The following is a 20,170-nucleotide window of genomic DNA, read 5'->3' as shown; positions in this document are numbered from 1 at the left end:
ACAAACAGGTTGAAAGTAAAAGGATGAAAAAGATGTCATGCAAGCAGTAATCAACAAGAGACCACACTCAGGTAATAAAACACGCCTCCATAGATTTTAAAAGGTTGAAATAATAAAAGCATATGCTTTAACCACAAAGGAATGAATTCAGCCTACTAGGTCTTAGTAAACATCTACTTCATGGAATGTGAAAAACATGAAGGATGCCCCTCCTAGTCATTTTTACTGTCTAACCAGCCCTTCCAAACTTATCCTGGAAAAACAATTCCACAAACATTCTGGCATGAATCCCCAGCCCACCTCACCCCACAAAAGCTTGGTCATAAGGGATTTTGCAGTGTTTATTCCCCGGATGCCAATATCCATTGTCTTAGGCAAGTTCTTTAGTGTCTCCAAGCCTCAGTTTTCTCAGCTGTGACTACATAATTATACCTGCCTCAAACGTTTGTTATGAGAATTAAATGAGATACTATGTATAAATCTTAAGTCCTACTCACCTCATCTTCTTTCTTTCCCCTCCCTAGGCAAACAATGGACCCGGTACTGGTCCGTGGCCTGCTACGAACCATGGAAAAATTGTTTCCCACAAAACTGGTCCCCTGTGCCAAAAAGGTTGGGGACCACTGTTGTAGGGTGTATACCCTACACTAGACTAGAAGAGGTTGTAAGAATGGTAAGAGATAAGATGTGACTTATCTAGCGCACAGAAGGTGCCCTACAAGTGGTAGCTGTTACTTTTAGCAGTAGTCTACGACCTTTATCTTTTTTTCATTTTTGCAGCTCACCTTGTCCCCTGGGCAAACTCCAGCTAAACCCTCTCTAAAAACTGTCTTTCTCTTTGCTGCCCATCCTCTCTCTCCTCCTGTAACACCCACCCGAACAGAGCTAGAAGGATGGAGGTAAATCTGAATAAACAATTTTGAGAAAAATGTTTAAGTTGAAACACTATTTTTGTCTGAGTATATGTATGAGAGGGAAACCTTTGTTAAACTGGGATGTCTTCAAACTCCAGTGAAGTAGAACCGGAAAATAAAAAAAAAATAAAAAAAAAAGTGTTATATCGGTGGTATGGAGAGAAATCCCGCAGTTTAAGCATACGTGAGGGAAGAGTGCAGAAATGCAAAGCGCAGGACTAGGGAAGAGGAAGTAAGAATTAAAAATAGAAAACAACAACAACAAAAGGAAATGGGGCAGTCGTGTAATTGTTCCTACAGTTATTTTTTAAAGCCCTGTCTTGATAATGGCCCCTCGCTCGCCGAGCGCTGAAGACAGCGCGGGTCCAGAGCAGTTCCCGAGGAACAGAACGCGCAGCAGGCGCGTTTGTGCAGAAGCCCAACTAGCTCTCGGCTCTAGCTCCCGGGATCTGGGGCTCTCCCCGCGACGTGTCCGCTTCTTCATCCGCGGAGCGGCGGTAAGAACCCCGCGGTGGCCGTGGGAATAAACTGAAGTCGCGTGCCGCGCTAATCCCTGAGTCTGACCGCAGCGACCCGGGCTCCCCTGCGGCACCCCGCGCCCCGGCCCCGCCCCCGCGCCCCACGTGACTTCCTGAAAGGCCGCGGGGACTGCCCCGCTGCTGTTCAGTTTCGTTTCCTTGGCGGCCTCGGGGAGATCGTGCAGCGCTACAGGTCCGAGCGCCACCAGTTAGGTGCCCCGAGGAGCGCCATGGCGGAGCTGTCCTTGGCCGAAGAGCTGACGTGCTCCATCTGCCTGGAGCCCTTCAAGGTGCCGGTCACCACTCCGTGCGGCCACAACTTCTGTGGATCGTGCCTAGACGAGACGTGGGCCGTCCAGGGCCCGCCGTACCAGTGTCCGCAATGCCGCAGAGCGTTCCAGGTGCGGCCGCAGCTCCACAAGAACACGGTGTTGTGCGCCGTGGTGGAGCAGTTCTTGCAGGCCGAACTGGCCCGCGCAACAGTGCCCGACGGCTGGACGCCGCCCGACCGCGCCGAGGCCCCCAAGTCTCCCAGCCAGGTGGCCTGCGACCACTGCCTGAAAGCGGCGGCCGTCAAGACGTGCCTCGTGTGCATGGCCTCTTTCTGCCAGGAGCACCTACGGCCACACCTCGACAGCCCCGCCTTCAAGGACCACCCGCTGCAGTCTCCAGTCCACGACTTGTTGCATCGCAAGTGTCCCCAGCACAACCGGCTTCGCGACTTCTTCTGCCCTGAACACAGCGAGTGCATTTGCCATGTCTGCCTGGTGGAGCACAAGACCTGCTCGCCTGTGCCCTTGAGTCAGGCCAGCGCAGACCTGGAGGTAAGGGGTGGCTGCGGAAAGCGCAGAGGGGCAGCCTGGGCCTGCTGGGTTGTGCACAGGGCGCCACCGTGGGCATCTGGGCTGACTCTGGATCACCTGGGGAGGGGGAGATGGGCCTTGCTGGACCTGAGATCAGGGGCAGAAGATACAGGTGATGTTGCTTGCCTGAAGCCTAGTTCTCGTCTGATGGTGTTAATAGAGGGTTTTGAACGTCAAATATGAACCCTGGAGGTTACCTCTCTTCCCTCATTAAATCCTGGCAGCACCCGGAGGTGCGTATAATTAATTCCATTTTTCAGTTGAGGAGATGCAGCTCCAGAGAAGGTGATTTAGCCTGAGTAACACAGTAAGTGGCCAGGCAGGCATTGGGGCCCACGGATTTGACTCCACAATTTGCCGCTTCTCCCCAGGAACCAGCCTCATAACGGAGTCTACACAGTCCAGAGCATGGGATGCTCCTGGAGGTCTGAAGTCATGTGAGCAAGAGCCATTGGAGAGCTGGAGAGTTCCAGTGACTAGGGAGGATCCCTGCGAGAGAGAGAGGGCTGGCTGAGTCCTAGGGATTCTTGGAAATGACCTGCAGGGAGAGCCAGCACACTTGCACTATAGTACCCACCCTCGTGTCTGTGAGCAGGGCATTTAGCCCTTTGGTCTGAGTCCTCATCAGTAAAGTGAGGAGGTGGGGCCAGGCTGAGTCCAGGGGGGCCCTCCAGGACTGTGATGATTTTAGTGGTTTGCAGAATCGTAACCTTCCATCTGTGGACTTAAGGCAGAGGAGGAAAAGATGTAATCAAACTACCTTTTGTTTTTTCAGCCTAAGCTCCAAAGTGTGCTCTGATGCCCTTTAATTATCGCAGTACTATCACGGAGAACAGGACTGGACTGTCCTCGTGTTGTCAAAGCAGACCTGGGGCCTGGGGGGAGAGGGTTGTTAGTGGCGCCAGGACCTGGGTTCAGGCCTTGTTTTTTTCTGGCCGCTGCCCCTCCCCCAGATGGCCTGCTTCTCCCAAGCTGAGCTCCGATCCTCTGGACTTCTTGCCTGAGCCTCAGAAGCCAGACCTCCAGGCACAGCCTGAAAGCTGACGTCTGAGGGCAACAGTCTGAGGCCCAGCCACCTGGGTCTTCTTCACCTGTCATAGGAAAGAACCTGCCTAGGTTTTGGAGCTACGAGCCCTGCTCTGCCCAGTATCACCCGTGGTTTATAGGGCAAGTCACTGCAGTTGTCTGAGCCTCATCTGTACAGTGGGATTAGTAGCATTCCTTCCCCGCCTGCAACGGTGGGGGAGAGTGTTGCTGTGCGCGAAGTGCTTGGTAGGCAGACAGGCCCCTAGGGTGGACATACTGGCTGGTCGACAGGGGCTCCAGCCAGAGCTGGGTGTAGAGAGCTGCTTTTGAATTCTGGCTCAGCTTCCTAGCTGGGAAATCCTAAAAGGGGATAATGATAGTACTTACCTCAAAAGGTTATCGGGAGGATTAAATGAGGCCACCTATAAACAGTGTTTTATATTTCTGCTACCCAACCCAGCGAAGGGGAGAGCGAGCTGGGCAGGGGGTGTCAGGCTGCCCAGATCTTTGTCTCGGGAGAGTGTCTGGGCCTGCCCCTGAAGACAGGCAGCCTGGCTCCTGCCGAAAGGCCCTTCCAGAAGTTTGTATCCATGGAGGCGGAAGGCAAGTAGGGGCAGGAGGGCCCTTCTTAGCCTGTCACAGAGCCACAGCCCTCTCAGCCTCCAGGGCCCAGCGCTAGAGTCTGCACTCGGTTTATTTGTGTGCCATACACGTTTCACTTCTTAATTCTTGTAACAGGCCTTCCTCCACCATCTTCCCCCTTTCTCCATTGTCCTGGCTGAGTCCTTTAACCAGTCTCCTTTTCTAGCCCTGCTGCTGCTCACGCTGGTGGCAGAGCCAGCCCCAGCTGGACAGTCCCCTTGGGCGGCTGACTTGTCTCCATCACTGGTGTGGGGCGGACCCAGGATTCTGGTACCTCTCACGTGGAGGATGCAAGTCCCCAGTCTGTGAAGGGATCCTCAGAACTTCAAAAAGTTTTCTACCCTTGATTAGGGAATTGTTGTGGCTGTTAAAATCTTTGGACCACTCCCCTTTTGTCTGGAGTTGTGTGGGCCCTCTTCCACCCTCAGGGGACTGTCATTGTGTTTGATTAATGGTGGATAGAAATCTTTTAAAATATAGAGTTTGGGAGTTCACTACTAAGTGTGGCTCTCAGAGGCAAGACAATTGGTAACCCTCCCACCCAGTGTTTGGAGGTTTCTTCTAGCTCTGAGACCTGCTGCGTGGGCCTGGCCTTCAGCCTTTGGCCCACTTTGTGTTGGCCACTCTTAGAGACCAGGTCAAAGGGCATTGGCACAGAGTTCGAATCTGAAACACTGTCAGTGACTTGGGCTCTCGGGGTCAAGTTAGTGTGGCCTCGGACTCTGCCTCTGCTCTTACACGTGACTGTCACTGTGTTGATTCAAGGTCAGGTTCAGCCCTAAATATCTCTTGTGGAGTGGGAGAGGCAGGAAAGAGGAAGGGAGGGCCAGCCTGTGTTGAGCCAGCTAGTTAGGGGAAGTAAAATCTTTCTTTCTAGAAACTCCCAGTGTGCTCAGTTTGGCCACAAGTCTGTAATTGTAACACCAGGATCTTGTAACATCAGTTAGTAGTGGCATAACCCAGGTCAAATCACTTAATTACTCTGGGCTTCAAGGTCCTTGTCTATAGAGGGTGGGTAACTCCGACCTCATGGCTTTGTTCTTAGCTTTAGATAAGTTAATATAAGCAAAGCACCAGAGCAACGCCTGGCTTGTATCTAGCATATAATAAACACTAGTTGCCATTATTAGGGTGGTGGTGGTTATTTTCCTTCTTATTTCTGTGCCCCAACATTTTACCTGAGCAGGGAGGTAAGAGACTCAGATAATTGATGATGAAAATTTATAGAACTACTGAGAGGCCTTGGATGATACTGTCTTCTTTCATGCGTAATTTACCTTTGTTTCTGGAGGTGGCTAGGGGTCTAGCAATTCTGGATCACTTTAATTCAGTTTCAGGGAATGAGCTGACGGTGGACTGGTGGGCTGGTCTATTGCTGGTTCATTCTTTTTTTAATTTTTATTTTTTTAAAGATGTATTTTTAGAGAAAGAGGAAGGGAGGGGGAAAGAGAGGAAAAGAAATACATTAATTATCCGCATCTCACGCACCCCCAACTGGGGATATAGCCCTCAACCCAGGCATGTGCCCGGACCGGGAATCGAACCAGGGACCTTTTGGTTTGTGGGATGATGCTCAGTCCACTAAGCCACACCAGCCAGGGCCTGGTGGTTTATTCTTAATTCCTTGGGTATGGCCCTTGGAGGTCCCTGCCTGTGGGGTTTACCAAGTGAGCCTTGGACTCTGATTTTTGCCCCGCTGCCTCCCTGCGCTGACAGAGGCTCTCCCAGCTGTCATTGGAACTGGCAGATGGCACTGGGAAAACAACTCCAGAACCCAGGCCTGTCTCTTTGGGTTTCCTTCTCCTGGATTTTGGCTCTGTGATCCTTCCCTGCTTTGTTAGCTCTCTGTTGTCTTCCAGCAGAATCCCCTTTCTCCCCCTTCTCTCCCCCTCAATATTTTTTCTGCTTTCCTGGTTGTTTGCAGTGAGAGGTTGGTTTGAGTGACCTCACCTGCCATTACTGGAACAGCTGTCCCAGCTTGTTCTGTCTCTCTGTGAGCCTGGCCACCTTGCAGTCCCCCTTGCCTCGGTTTTATCCCCTGTAAAATGGGTGCTATGAAAAAAGCTCATAAAAAGCTGACTGAGACCCAGGCTCTGTGCTGAGGACTTCTTTTGTTTCGGTTAATCCTACCAGCTCTGTGAGGTGGGAACAGTTGTCCCTCTTTGGTGGCCAACGAGACGGAGGTGAGCGACCACTGGACAGCTGGGAATTGGGACTGGAACCCTGGTCTGTCTGGCTCCAAATCCTGTACTTGTAACTTCTATGTGGTACTGTCTTCTTAAAAGCATGAAGGGAGGCGGGGAACACGAGAGTGCTTTAAAAAGCTATAAGCAGGCAAGAGTTGAGGTGGCGGAAACACCTGTGGAATAGATTTGGGGGTGTTCCCAGGTGTTGGATGCTGGTTGGGGCTGGGCGGAGGTCTCTCTCACCCTGGTTTCTTTTCTCTGCAGGCCAAGCTGAAACATAAACTGACAGTCATATACGGTCAGATCAATGGTGCGTCGAGAGCGCTGGAGGATGTGAGAGGCCGGCAGCAGGATGTGCGGGTGGGTGACGCGGCACTTACGGCTCATCTGAATTGGGACCAGCCGCACCTCAGGTGCTCGGTAGCTACATATAGCAAGTGGCTATGTATGTGCCTTCCCATATTGGACAGTGCATTTCCCGAGAATGATACTGTCTAGAAATGTCCTAGAGCAGCTTCATACCCTTTCTTTAAGAAAAATTACCCAAGAACTGCTTCCTAGCTTAAGAAAGAAAATATCACCAATGCAGATAAAGCCCTTCCTCTACTCCCCTCCCTTCTTATATCTCCTTTTTTTTTTTTCTTCCAAAAGGAGCTACTTTCCTGAATTTATTTATTTCCATGGATTTCTTTATACTTCTATTACATATGCGTGCACCCCTTAAATACTACCATTCCTTTTTTTCTAAGCTTTATATAAAGAATGTCAATACTGTGTGTCTTCTTCTACAGGCTGTTTTTTCCCTCATGGAATTTATCCATGCATCGCCCCAGTTGATTAATTTTCATCCCTGTTTAATATGCCATCCTATGAATATGCAGTCTGTGTGTTTGCTCTCCTGTTTCCAGGGTTTTGCTAATTCAGACAATGCTGCTTGTGAGCGCTCTTGCGTGCATCTCTGGGGCAGGTGTCTGAGAATTTTCTGAAATGTATTCCTCGAGTTGAGTTGTTGGGTCACCTTCCGGTTCGCTAGGTAGTGCCGAGTTGGTCTCCAAAGTGGCCGTGCCCTGTGCGCTCCACATCTTGCCAGTGCTTGGTCCCCCAGGCTTCGCTTCTGGCCCGTCTGATGGAATCCCTTTTATCTTGGCTCCTTAGGAGGCTGCACAAAGGAAGATGGAACAGCTGAGACAAGAATACTTGGAAATGAAGGCTCTCATTGATGCCTCAGAGGCCAGCGCCACACGAAAGATAAAGGAAGAGGAGAAGAGGGTCAGCAGCAAGTTCGACACTATTTACCAGATCCTCCTTAAGAAGAAGATTGAGATCCAGTCCGTGAAAGAGGAGATTGAACTTGCCCTGACGAAGGGGGACGAGTTTGAGTTTCTGGAGGTGGGGTTTTTGTGTTTTTTTTTTAAAGATTTTATTTATTTTTTGGGGGGGGGGGAAGGGAGGGAGAAGGAGAGGGAGAGAAACATCTATGTGCAAGAGATACATAGATTGGTTGCCTCTCACACACTCCCATCTGGGGACCTGGCTTGCAACCCCGGCATGTGCCCTGACCAGGAATCAAATTGGTGACCTCTCGGTTCACAGGCTGGCACTCAATCCACTGAGCCACACCAGCCAGGGCAAGTGTATTTGTTTCCATGTCTGTTTGGGCTGTCAGTTCCCTTTGGGTGTGGCTCATCCCTTATTACCAACCACCTTGGCATGTCCAGTGTCTAGCAGAGTGCCTGGCATGCAGTGGGTATTCCAGTGAGCCCGCTGATTGGGTGACGTACTGTGTCCCTCGAAGGCCCATATTCCTTGTTCAGGTCCTGGCGAGGGGTACAGGAGTGACTGGTCCATCTTAGGCTGGATGACATTAAGTTCCTTCTCACATGCTCATTGCTGTTTGTTGGAGTAGCTGCCTTGTGCTCTCTGAGAAAGATTCTGAGTCTATGTCTGTGTGACCTGATTTGTGCCTCAAAGTTCAGGACTTTCCTTAAGACCCTTCGTTTTCATTGGATGTGGCCCTAGCTGAGTCTGCTGCACCTTTAAGACTTCCCTGTCCATATCCGGACCATGTGTTCAGAGTTGGTTCTCCAGGGATGGAGCTGGTTCTGAGTCTCCTGTACTTCTTCAGCCACAGCTGGGGGAGCGGAAAGGTCATTCCCCATGGCGGTCCTAACTTTGTTCCTGCCACTAATTGGTAGAGTTCCTGGTAGATCACTTGTCATTTCTAGACTTTAGTTTCCCCATCTGTCAGGGGAGCAATCTCTGAGGGTCCTTCCAGTTCCAGATTGCTGTTTTAAAGTGGCACTATAACCCCCCGTGGCCTCTGGCCTGTACTCTGAGAAGGCTGATTGGTCTTCCCACCTCCAGGAAGCTCCTCCTGGGATTTGTGAGGCTGGCTTCCTGGAGCAGCCTGCACTAACCCCCTGGCTTGTTCTAGAAAGCGGCAAGACTGCAAGCAATCTCAACAAAGTCAGTCTACGTCCCGAAGGTGGAGATGAACCACGAGCTAATCAAAAGCATCTGCAACACCACCACAGAAATCAAAAACGAGCTGAAGCGGTGCATCAGGCAGCCCCAGGACAAGGAGCCCACTGACTCAGGTAACCATTAGCAGCCCACCCCCCACGGTCCCCCACTGGCACCCCTGAATCTGGATGGGTCCCCTTAGCATTTTGGAGTGCAAGGGAGAGCCTGCATCCCGAGCACTGGAGGTTAGTTTCAGGGGTCCTGACATATTGGCCCTCCATTAAGAGGTACTGGGGAGTCTCTGCTTTGTATCTTGAGATGGTAGCCATTTTTCCTAAAACATTTTTGGGGGCTTCATGTGATCTCGAGGCTGACTTAGATGGGTTTTGAAAGGACTCTGGGTTGTCAGTGTAATTGGTGGAGGAATGGCTAGTTTTGGGGTTAGAGAAGCCTGGAATTCATCCTTGACACCCTCTTTTTTATCTCCCTGGATCCAAATGTTTCCTAACCTGCCTCACTACCAGCCACCACCTGCCTGACTTCCGTTGCCACCAGCTGGTGGTGACTTCTTAAGTAGACAGTTTGCATCCATTCCTGTTGTAGTCAACAAGAGCTTTCAGGATGCAAATACGATGTCCTGGAACCTTTTCCCTATCCTTCAGGGGATCACCGTTGCTTTTAGATCGCAGACTAGACTCTTGGCCCTGGCCTACAAGCCCCCGCCTGTTCAGGCCCTGTCTCCCCAGCCCTGAAGTGCCCCCTCCTTTGGCGCATCTCTCTGTGTTCAGTTCTTCAAATAGGCTAAGCTTCCTGCCACTGGGCCTTTGCACATGCCCTGTCCACGGCCAGGAAGGCTCAGAATCCACCATCTTCACCAGTTAACTCCTCGCACCCTTTGAAGATTAGTCAAAACGTTACGTTTCTCAGGAGACCTCCCTGTCACCGTTCCCGCTCCTCAGACTAGGCCCTGGGATCCTCAATGTCCTTTGGGATCCTTTGCACACCTGTTGTTTTACTTATTCGTGCCATTCCCGAAGGTCTTCTTACCAGATTATGATCTCTGTGAGGGCAGGGCTGGGTCTGGTTTTCATCCGCCACTCTCTCCCCAGCGCCTGGCCCAGAGCCTGGCTCAGAGCGAATCTGTGCCGTGTAACCCAGGGGGTGGGCTTGAATTTCAGCTTGGCAAGCCGGGAAGCTCTGCAGAAGGGCCTCCAACTCAGGTGTGGCTCAGCCCCATGTGGGAGGGTAAAGCTGTTGAATTAGCTACGCTGCTACCTCAGCGATCCCCGATCTGGGGAGTGAGGGGTGAAAGAAAACCCAGAGGGACGGAACTCCCAGGCCTCTGTCTCATCCCTGTGAGCAAGGGCCTCATCCCTACTGGGCGCTGGAAGAAACTGGAGCTCAGAGAGGGTTAAGAGGCCATGGATCTGGGTGCTGGTAGAAAAAAGACTTGACCTCAGCTACATCTGAGCCAAGAAAAGAGGGAACACCCCATGTTGGACCTCCTGTGATCTGGTTTCTAGCTCTTATAGATGATGGGATGGTGAGACTGGATGGGACGTGCATGTGGCTGTCTTTGTAAACCTACCACCCACCTGCGTATGGCAGAGCTGGCTCCTGGTATGATTCGGAGCAGCCACATAAACAAACCCCTTGTTCTCTGGCACAGGGGACGCTGCAGAGAATGTCATGGCACCCACAGCAAAGCCCTCACGCCCTGGGAAGAAGGTCCTGAGTAAGTAACCCCACGTCTCTTTGGCAGCAGCATGGCTGGACTGCCCAGAGCTCTGGCCACGACACTTGCAGCTGTTGCTGCTCCCTCCAGATGGGCACAGCCCCTCCCACGCCACTGCAGGGCCCGAGTGAGAGCTGAGGGGGCTGTGGCAGGAGCTACTCTGGGGCGCCTGTGAGATCTGGCCCTGAGTATTAGATAGTGGAGCTGCCTGGAACAGCAGGGTTAGATCGTGGGGCTGCCTGGCACAGGATCATTAGATATTCGAGCTTCCTGAACAGCAGGGTTAGATAGTCGAGCTGTCTGGAACAGGATCATTAGATATTCGAGCTTCCTGGAACAGCAGGGTTACCAAAGCTGGTTTGTCTTGGGAAACATGTACTGATACTCAAGTTCTGGCGCTTGGGAGGAGCCCCCTTGCATTTGGGCGGAGCGCCCTGGAGGAGACTGGCAGAGGCCCCAGAGGAGCAGAGGCTAAACCTCGCTCAGCTGTCCTGTGTCTCTGCTCTCACAGGGCTGCCCAGCCTTTTCCACGTGATTGCCCTCCTCTCCCATTACCCTGGCCGTTTAAAAAACATTTCTCCTAATCGTCTTCACAGGTGAAATTTTAATACCACACATAAACGGTACATATGTTTATATACTGTACTTTTATACATAGAAAGAGTATGATTTTTTTCAATCCCTCCCCTCCCCAAATCAAGAGCAGTATCACTTTCGCTGAGAAGGCGCGTGCTATGGAGACAGATGCTGAGGAAAGAATGATGTTTAGTTCCCTCATCTGTCAAATTGTTACTGTAATGACACCGATGTCACAGGGTTATTGGGCTGAGTGAGGGTCACATGGCACATGAATAGCTCTCTCAAGGCCTTAAATATGCCACGGAACTGTTGGCTCTTCTCTTCCCCTGGAAAGCCAGTATGAACTGTGGAGTGATGCCCACACCACTGGGCGGTTGGGGGACGAGAGAACTTCTGGTTTGTCGGCTGTTAGTTCATTTTTAGCATTTAGGTTGCCTTTGGCAGGCAACTGTTCGGTGTCCATCCCTGCAGGGAGTGCAGTGGGGGGTTGCGATGCCTGGTGCAGGGTGGGGAGGGAGCCCTCAGCTAAGCTGGAACACGTGGAAGGGCCCTTGGTGTGAAAAGGGAAGTGAAAGGAGGTGAAAAAGTACTGTTAGCCTGTATCCTCCTCTAGTCGTTCTCCTCACGTTTCCTCGTCGGTGCCCCAGATCACAAAGTCCGCTCTCGGCACGGGCAAACTGTGGGTGCCCGCTGTCGGGCTGAGGGGGGGGAGTAGGCAAGGAGGGGTCGGCTAGTCACCGTGTAGATGGGGCTCCTAAGAATTGTGGTAACCAGGGAGGGGTCCTGGGACCTAGGCTGGCATCGCAGCCTTGGGTCCTCCCAAGATGCTGGGCCAATGGGCCAAGGGGAGTGGGCCGCAGAGGAGCAGAAGGTGAGGAAATGGGGTGGGGAGTGAAGACAACTCCTGAGGGGTGTGAATCTGAAGGGGGGGATGAGGGAGCCTGTGGGGCCGAAGGAAACCTGGGGAGGGGCCCGAGAATTTGCATTTCTTAGGGGCGATGCTGATGTTGCTGTTTGTTTGTGGTTGTTGTTTTTTTTAACAGAACATGATTATATTTTAATACACAACTTCTTTACAACCAAAAAAATAAAACAGCACAGTAAAAACATATTTCATTGGGAATGCATAGGAAATGGTTAACGTTTTAGTCATAAATGAGCTCTCTTAAGGAACCAGTTACAAAGACACTAATAATCCAAATGATGCTGCTGGTTTAGGGACAACACTTTGAGAACCACTGTTTTGGCTAAATCAGTTTCCATAGGCACATGCTCCAGACAGCTCTTAAAGGCTATCGTAATACTTGGTCAGCACATTGTTTCTATTTTTTTTTTTCATTTTCCCTCTTATGGAGATATAATTTCCTCCAGTAAAATGCACAGATCTTAAATGTACAGTTAGATAAATTTTTAAGAAAGGTTTTTCTACAGTCATTTTTACAGAGGGGGAAGGGAGGGAGAAAGAATGGGAGAGAAACCTCAGTGTGAGAGAGAAACATCGATTGGTTGCCTGTGGTACATGCCCTGACCAGGAACCAAACCTGCAACCCAGGCACGTTCTTTGACTAGGAATTGAACCTGTGACCTTTTGCTTTGCAGAATGATGGACAACCAACTAAGACATACTGGTCAGGGCCAGTTAGATACATTTTTTAATAAAGATTTTATTATTATTAGAGAGAGGGGAAGGGAGGGGAAAAAGAGAGGGAGAGAAACAGTTCTTTGTGAGAGATGTATCGATCAGTTGCCTCTCCCACTTCCCCAGCTGGGGACCAGGCCTGCAATCCAGGCATGTGCCCTGACTGGGAATCAAATCAGTGATCTTTCAGTTCACAGGCTGGCGCTCAATCCACTGAGCCACACCAGCCAGGGCCAGTGAGATAAATTTTGACAAATGCGCCCATATGTGTTACCATTACCCACATAAAGATAAAGCATTGCTCCAGAGAATTCCATCATGTTCCTTATTAGTCAGTCCCTCCCCCGTCCCACCAAGCACTGCTGGGGGTTTCGTCCCTGTAGTTATTTGCCTGTTGACCCCTTATCTTTTCCAAGTTAAGGCATCTTGGCTTTATTGGTATGGGTCACATTCATGCAAATGATTGTTATTATGGTCTTTTGAAAGTGTCATTGTGTTGTGATTTGCAATATCTTAATTCAGGAATTTTTTTTTTTTTCAGAAGACGAAAAGAAACCCAAGAAAACTCGTAAGTTGTGCATTTCTGTCCTGTTTGTTTCTTGGGACTGCCTGAGCGCAGTGCTACTAAATGCTGGCAGTGAAAGCTGACCTGGCTCATCAGGGTTCTGTGCTGCGGCCTCAGCTCTAGGATTGTGTTCTGTCATAGCAGGCAGGCCTGAGGTTGGAGGGGAGGGCGAGTATAAATGAATATAATGAGTGAGATGAGCGTAGCCCTGTCTGGACTCACCTGCGTTGCCCTGGCTGGCTGTCCAGGTGTGTGTCTATAGAAGTGACTTCTGAAAATCAGCTTGGAAGGGAGTGAGTAGAGGCCCTTAGGTAGGTCACCCCATGTCATATTCCTAACACATGTCCTCCTTCCTCATTCCAGCCACCACTGGCATCCCATCCAGCAAGCTTCCCACCTTTGGAGCCCCGGAACAGTTAGTGGATTTAAAACAACCTGGCTTGGAGGGTGAGTAATTGTGGGCCAGGGGTGGCAGGGTGTCCACCCCGAGTGTGTTCTGAAAATGGCTCTCTGTTTCCTCCCCCAGCTGCAGCCAAACCCACCGCTGTGCAGCCAAACTCGGTGTCTCTCAAGGCCAAGGTGCTGGAGAACTTCTTAGCCAAGTCCAGACCCGAGCTTCTGGAATGTGAGTAGCACCTGCAGCCAGTAGCTATTGCCGAAACACCACTGGTCTCGCTGCCAGCTCTCTCACTCTGGTTTTCCTGTTGACTCCCTGCCATTCCAGAACCTTCCCACATGCCATAGCTTTCCTCTTCTTCCTGTCCCACCCAACATCTTCTGCACCACTGAGAAGAGATGCTTCAGAAGGGGACTCTGACCCTCTCATTGTCATCTCACTTGAATCTATACCCGCTCTCTCCTTCCTTTCCTGTTTGTTTCTCCAAGGTCATTTCCTTGGCTAGAGCTCTGGATCTTACCCCTCTTGCTCCCTCTGAAATTTTGTGTTCTCAGTTAGGCCTTAGTTATGGGTGGGTGGGTGGATGAGTGGGTGGATGGGTGGCTACATGGATGGATGCATGAATGGATGGATAGGTGCATGGAGGAAGGATGGACTGACGGATGGATCGATAGATGTACGGGCGGATGCATGTGTGGATACATAGATAAGTAGATGGATAGATGGGTAGATGCACGGATTGGGGGGATGGATAAAACAAATGAAAAAATACACCAGTTGAGGAAAGGTTTAAAAGTAAGAGCACCTTGGGCACCTTGAATTGACATCTCAGTGTAATGCTTTTTTAGATGCTGTTAAAGTCATCCTGGACTACAACACTGCCTACAGCAAGGTGGCTCTGTCGGAGAATTACACTGTAGCTTCAGTGGCTGACACCCACCAGAACTACCGGCCACATCCCCAGAGGTTCACATACTGTTCTCAGGTGCTGGGCCTGCACTGCTACAAGAAAGGGATCCACTACTGGGAGGTGGAGCTGCAGAAGAACAACTTCTGTGGGATGGGCATCTGCTATGGCAGCATGGCGCGTCAGGGTCCCGAGAGCCGGCTCGGCCGCAACAGTGCCTCCTGGTGCGTGGAGTGGTTCAACACCAAGATCTCTGCCTGGCACAACAATGTGGAGAAAACCCTGCCCACCACCAAGGCCACACGTGTTGGTGTGCTGCTCAACTGCGACCACGGCTTCGTCATTTTCTTTGCTGTCGCTGCTGACAAGGTCCATGTGATGTATAAGTACAGGGAGGACTTTACTGAAGCTCTGTACCCAGCCTTCTGGGTGTTCTCCGCAGGTGCCACGCTCTCCGTCTGCTCTGGCAAGTAGGCAGGGCACGGACACTCTGGCCGACTGCCTGTGGAGTCCCCAGGACTGTAGTGAAAATGCTGCAGGGGACTGTCTTGGAGTTCCTCTCTGACAGTCCCCAGGGGTTGGCAGGGTGGGAGGGAAGTTGGTGGAGGGTGAGAAGGTGGGCAGATGGGACAAGGGAGGCATTTTCTAGGGAAAGGGGTGGGGGTGATTGTATTGTGGGCAAGGAAGCGTTCCTACCTCCTGTTGTCCGTCAAAGCAGGAGAGTCCTCTCTCCTTGTTCTGGTAGGTCCCTAGGTTGCTGGGTGGCTGGGTAAGGCTTTGCGTGTAAAGCCATTAGTGTCCCTTTCCTCTTGGAGACAGTCTCTGGTCACTGCAGGTCCTTTCTTGGGCCATTTGCTGTATGCCCCTATGCTTTCTTCTGATCTTGGTGTTTTCATTACTCTCTGCAGGGCTAGTCACCTCTATAGGTCAGCAGTTTTCAACCTTTTTCATTTCATGGCACATATAAGCTAATTACTAAAATCCTGCAGCACACTGGTTGAAAACCACTGCTATGGATTTGTTGTTCCATTTATTCATGCATTCATTTGTTGATTCCTATATGTGCCCTGGCTGGGGATCAAACCCTCAACCTTGATGTGTCTGGATGACACTAACCAACTGAGCTACCAAGCCAGAGCTGCTGCTATAGATTTTTTTTTAAAAATTGGAGGCTGTTGAATTTCAATATTATTCACGCTCTCTCTGTGCCAGTACCCACATGTGAGGATTTGGGGTGAATGCTCAGATTCCTGGTTATTTTCTGTGTTTGAGGGAAACCACGCAAGGCAGGTTCCCATCTAGACTAGAGTTTCCCAAAGAGGTCAGTCCTCTTCCTTCCCTGGAAAATAGCCTCCCCTCCCTTCTGTCCTCATCACCCCAGTGGGAATTTTAAAATATTCAATCCAACAGGACCCTTATTCTGTCTCAGGCTTTAAATCATGGTCTGAGTCAGCCTGTGCTGAATTTCTGATTCAAGGCTAAAGTGACAGAGGTCCCAGGTGAACGGAAACCTCTCTCACTCCCAAGTATCGTGAAAGGCATCTCAGGAGACGGGCTTTTGCCGCAGCCACGGAACCTTGCTGGAGGCTTCTTCCCATAGCCTAGGCTTTGAGGCAAGGAACTCTGCTGGGCAAGGGATCCTGACCTGGAGTGCCAGAAGTGTGGTGGTTTTTTCCTGTTAGAGTGTTTTGCCTTATTGGTAACTCCCTAGAGTGATAGCTGCCTCTCCCCAGGACTGTGGGAGACCGGACTGGCTGGAGTGGATGCCGCTGTGACCAGCACAGCTGAGCAGACAGCTCAGTCCCGTATCTGAACCCTGGCATCATGAGACAGGTTGTATGCGGCTGCCTCAGGGACCATACGAGGTCACCTGCTGGAGTGACTGCATACAGCCAAAAGGACCTCCTGGAAGATCCCATGGGGACAGCAACATTCCTGTTCGGTGTGACCACAGGCTGCAGACCCACTGCTGGCTCCCGTATGAGACTGAGGCCTGGCGCTGGCCCTAGCACTTTTGTCTGCCTTCTTCGTCTGAGCCAATTCTGGACGTGGGGATTGACCAGACGAGGGGTCAGGAAGACTTCAAGGACTGGCGAGGGAGCAAGCTCTAAGACTCTAGCACAAGGGACTATTTTTCCTGCAGTGTTTCTGTGCAGTGAAAATAACCGTGGTCCACTAAGGGGTGGGAGTGAAACTCCAGCTGGAGTTTCCCGAGCTTGCTGGATCCTGGGGTCAGGATGTAAGTGGAAGAAATTCCACCTCTTGTAGTGAAATGAGTCCTGCCTTGGGTTTGCCCAAAAGAAGAGCTCAGGCCAGGCTCCTTGTGGTATGAAAAAGCAGCCACCGTTCGGGAAGTGGGGACTCCAGACCTTATTTAAAGCATCCCTGGCTTTGTGCTGGAATTCCAGGACAGTGTGGCCCAGAGCGCTTTGTATTCCTGACAGATGTGTTGATCTGTGTCATCTCCTGATGGGGATTTTCCTTGGGAGAGAGATCATGTGTGTCAGGAGGACATCTCTGCAGTAGCTGAAGTGTGGTTTTTAAACATCTTCCCTCAGTAGTGGGAAGAGAAGTTCTCTGGTGACTCTTCTCTGCTTTTGGAGATGGCCAAAAGCATCTTCATTGACCTTCTGAAACAAGAGCCTTGTCTGAAGCCAAGTCCTACTTGGGAAACAGCTGGGCTTAGAGGAGAATGACAAAGATGAAACCAGGGGTCCTACTGTGGCTCTCTCTTCTGCAGAAATGAAGCAACAAGAGAGGGCCCTTCCCTGGCGATCTACAGCTCAGGATAGGGAAGCATGAGTCCCTCTGTTTATGAGAGAGGCAAGGAGATAACCCAAGCCCTGTACAAGGTGCTTTGGAGATGTAAACTGAGGCGCACAGTCTTGCTGTCTCGAACCTTACATTCTCTTGCCTCGGGTTGCTGCCTAACCCTGGAGTCCTAGGGTTGGGGGAACCTTTGCATTGGACTGACTTCTTGCTTTGTAGAATAAGTCAAATGGGGAGGTATGGATGACTTGCTCCCCACTCTTGCCAACCCATCATGGAGGAGATGCCTCCCGCATGCCCCCTGGTACCCTGGGGAAATGTCAGAAATTCCTAGAAACACAAACGCAAAAATGCCAACCCCAGACCTGTGTATCAAGGACTGTCTCAGTTACTCTCGTGTGGTAAAGCAAAGGTCAGGGTTGAGTTTTTTTTGTTATTCAAGACTGGTTGGCTCGTTTTTCCTGTTTGACTCTGAAATGGATCTGGGATCTATAACTGATATGTTATCTCTTCCCTTATTCTGTCTCCCACTGATTTTAATTAAATTGGAAGTATTTGAGCTGTTATTTCTTAAGCTGACTTATTTTAGAGTTATTCTTTAGGAGATAATCAGGGCTGTACACATGGACCTTTTGAAGCCTGTGAGAAATACAAGAACCAAAGCTGCCTGACTTGCCTTAGATGCTTGGAATGTAGTAAAACAGCCTTTGGTGTTCTTTCTTGCATCTCAGGTTATGTAGCCAGTGTTACTTAACCTGTCATGCTGGGGTGAGTGAAGGAGGTGCCCAGGGGCCCCTGGGCACCCAGGCCCCACCCAGCTGCACCCGGGGGTTGAGATTTCGGCAGACCTATAGCACATTTGAGACTGGCCATGGGTGAGGATTCTTTATCAAGAACTGATCGCTGTCCCTCCGAGCTTTGCTTTCGGATACTCCAAAGATGGGTGTAGGGAGGGGGGGTGGGGTATGAATGAAAAGGTGAGCCACAAGCAGGCAGTAGTCCGTGAAACAGTGATGGGTTATGAGAATTTAGTGAAATATTCTTTCTACTGTTTTTTGAAAAGTGCCATAGTAAAAAGTTTTAAAATGAAACAAAACACAGCCCAGGCCAGAGATGAGCCTTATTCGGTGGATTTCATCATTGTTTACATTGGGTAGGGGCTGCCGGAGGTGTGGGTTTGAGATTGTTTTATCAGGTCATCCCCCCTTGTCTGTGGGGAATACGTTCCAACACGCCCAGTGGATGCTTGAAACCAAGAATAGTACCAAACTTTATGAATACTATGTTTCTTCCTATACATACATACATACTTAAGATAAAGTTGAATTTATAAAATTAGGCACAGTAGGAAGTGAGCAATAATAACTAATAATAGAACAGTTATAACAATATACTGTAATGAGAGTTATGTGAACATGCTCTCTGAAAATACCTGATAACTGCACTGGCTGGTGTGGCTCAGTGGATTGAGCACTGGCCTGTGAACCGAAGGGCTGCCGGTTCGATTCCCAGTCAGGGCACATGCCTGCATTGCAGGTCAGGTCCCGGCTTGGGGGTGCATGAGAGGCAACTGATCAATGTATCTCTCATACATCAGTGTTTCTCTCCCTCTCTCCCTTCCTCTCCCACTCTCTAAAAATAAGTAAATAAAATCCTAAAAAGAAAAAGGAAAATAACCAATCTGATGATACTCGTGAAGGCTACTAGGTGACTAATGGGTGGGTAGCTATACAGCGTGGATACGTTGGACAAGTGGATGATGTACCTACCCAGGTGGGACGGCGTGGGAAAGTGTGAGATTTCATCATGCTGCTCAGAACTGCCCATGATTTAAAGCTTACCAATGGGCTATTTCTGGAGTCTTTTAATATTTTCAGACCACTGACCACGGGTCACCAAAACCATGGATAAGGGGGACTGCTGTAATAAAGAATTTTACTGGCCTTTGGTTTCCAGAGGGCAGATTCTAAATCCTTCGCATTGCCCCAGCAAGAGGAGCGCCTTTGTTATTCATGAGCGCCTTGGATCACACCTGGCTTCATGCTAGGAGCTGAGATGACCGAGGATGGGACCTGTCCTCAGAAAGACCAACCATGTGTTTAGAGATTGGGACTTGGAGCCAGACTGACCTCCAGGATACAAGAGGGGCTGGAGAGCGATTCAGTCCGTCATGCTTTTGTAATGAAACAAACAAACCAACCCTTCTGTTCACTAAAGCTCTGCTGAACACAGTGATGTGCCAGGAGGGTGATGTACCCTGATTCCATGGGTGGCGGGGGGGGGGACCTCTGCCTTTGGGTCTCTCTGAGGCTTCACTCTACGTGTCTCTTCATTTGGCTTCATTTGGTCTTGATTTGTATCCTTTACAAGAAAACTGTAATCGTAAGTGTAGCACTTTTCTGAGCTCTGTGAGTTCTAGTGAATCACTGAAGCTTGAAGGATGTCACGTGCTGTAGACTGGATGTTTGTGCAGCCCCCAAATTCACATGTTGAAACCTAACCCTCAATGTGATGGTATTGGAGGGGATCAGGTCACGAGGGTGGAGCCCTCGGGATTAGTGCCCTTATAAAAGACCCCACAGAGCTCCCTTGTCCCTTCTGCCATGTGAGGGCACAGCCAGAAGACCTCACCAGTTACCAAATCTGCCAGCACCTGGATCTTGGACTTCCAGCCTTCACAGCTGTGAGAAATAAATGTTTGTTGTTTGAGCCACCCCGCTTATGGTGGTTTTGTTATAACAGCCCAGACTAAGAAACCATGGGAACCTTTCAGGTTTGACACCAGTCGGTCAGAAGTGTGGGTGGCCTGGGGACCGCTGAAGTGTGGCTGGTGTCTGAAGTGAAGACAGTCTTGTTGGGAGTGTGCCCCTCAGCCTGCAGAGCTTGACTCTGACGCTAGGGGATTGGCCACAGGATTGTGTTGCCCTGTATCAGATGGTGTCAGAGTAGAGGTGGGGGGACTTGGGA

General features: G+C 50.3%; 1 protein-coding gene across 1 annotated transcript; it reads left to right on the top strand.

The window, feature by feature from the left end:
• Nucleotides 1–1,581: 1,581 nt before the first annotated feature.
• On the top strand, nucleotides 1,582–18,112 carry TRIM25 (tripartite motif containing 25). Its single transcript, XM_054585444.1, has 9 exons — nucleotides 1,582–2,256; nucleotides 6,414–6,509; nucleotides 7,305–7,538; nucleotides 8,584–8,746; nucleotides 10,282–10,347; nucleotides 13,107–13,133; nucleotides 13,494–13,577; nucleotides 13,657–13,755; nucleotides 14,376–18,112. The coding sequence occupies exons 1-9, from the start codon at nucleotides 1,663–1,665 to the stop codon at nucleotides 14,906–14,908; spliced, it is 1,896 nt and encodes a 631-aa protein (XP_054441419.1). The 5' UTR covers nucleotides 1,582–1,662; the 3' UTR covers nucleotides 14,909–18,112.
• The last annotated feature ends 2,058 nt before the right edge of the window (nucleotides 18,113–20,170 follow it).

Source organism: Pteronotus mesoamericanus, unplaced genomic scaffold, assembly GCF_021234165.1.
Source record: "Pteronotus mesoamericanus isolate MK-2021 breed Mesoamerican mustached bat unplaced genomic scaffold, CSHL_Meso_final contig_84, whole genome shotgun sequence".
Classification (NCBI taxonomy): Eukaryota; Metazoa; Chordata; class Mammalia; order Chiroptera; family Mormoopidae; genus Pteronotus; species Pteronotus mesoamericanus.
This window is presented reverse-complemented; position numbering and strand designations above follow the sequence as displayed.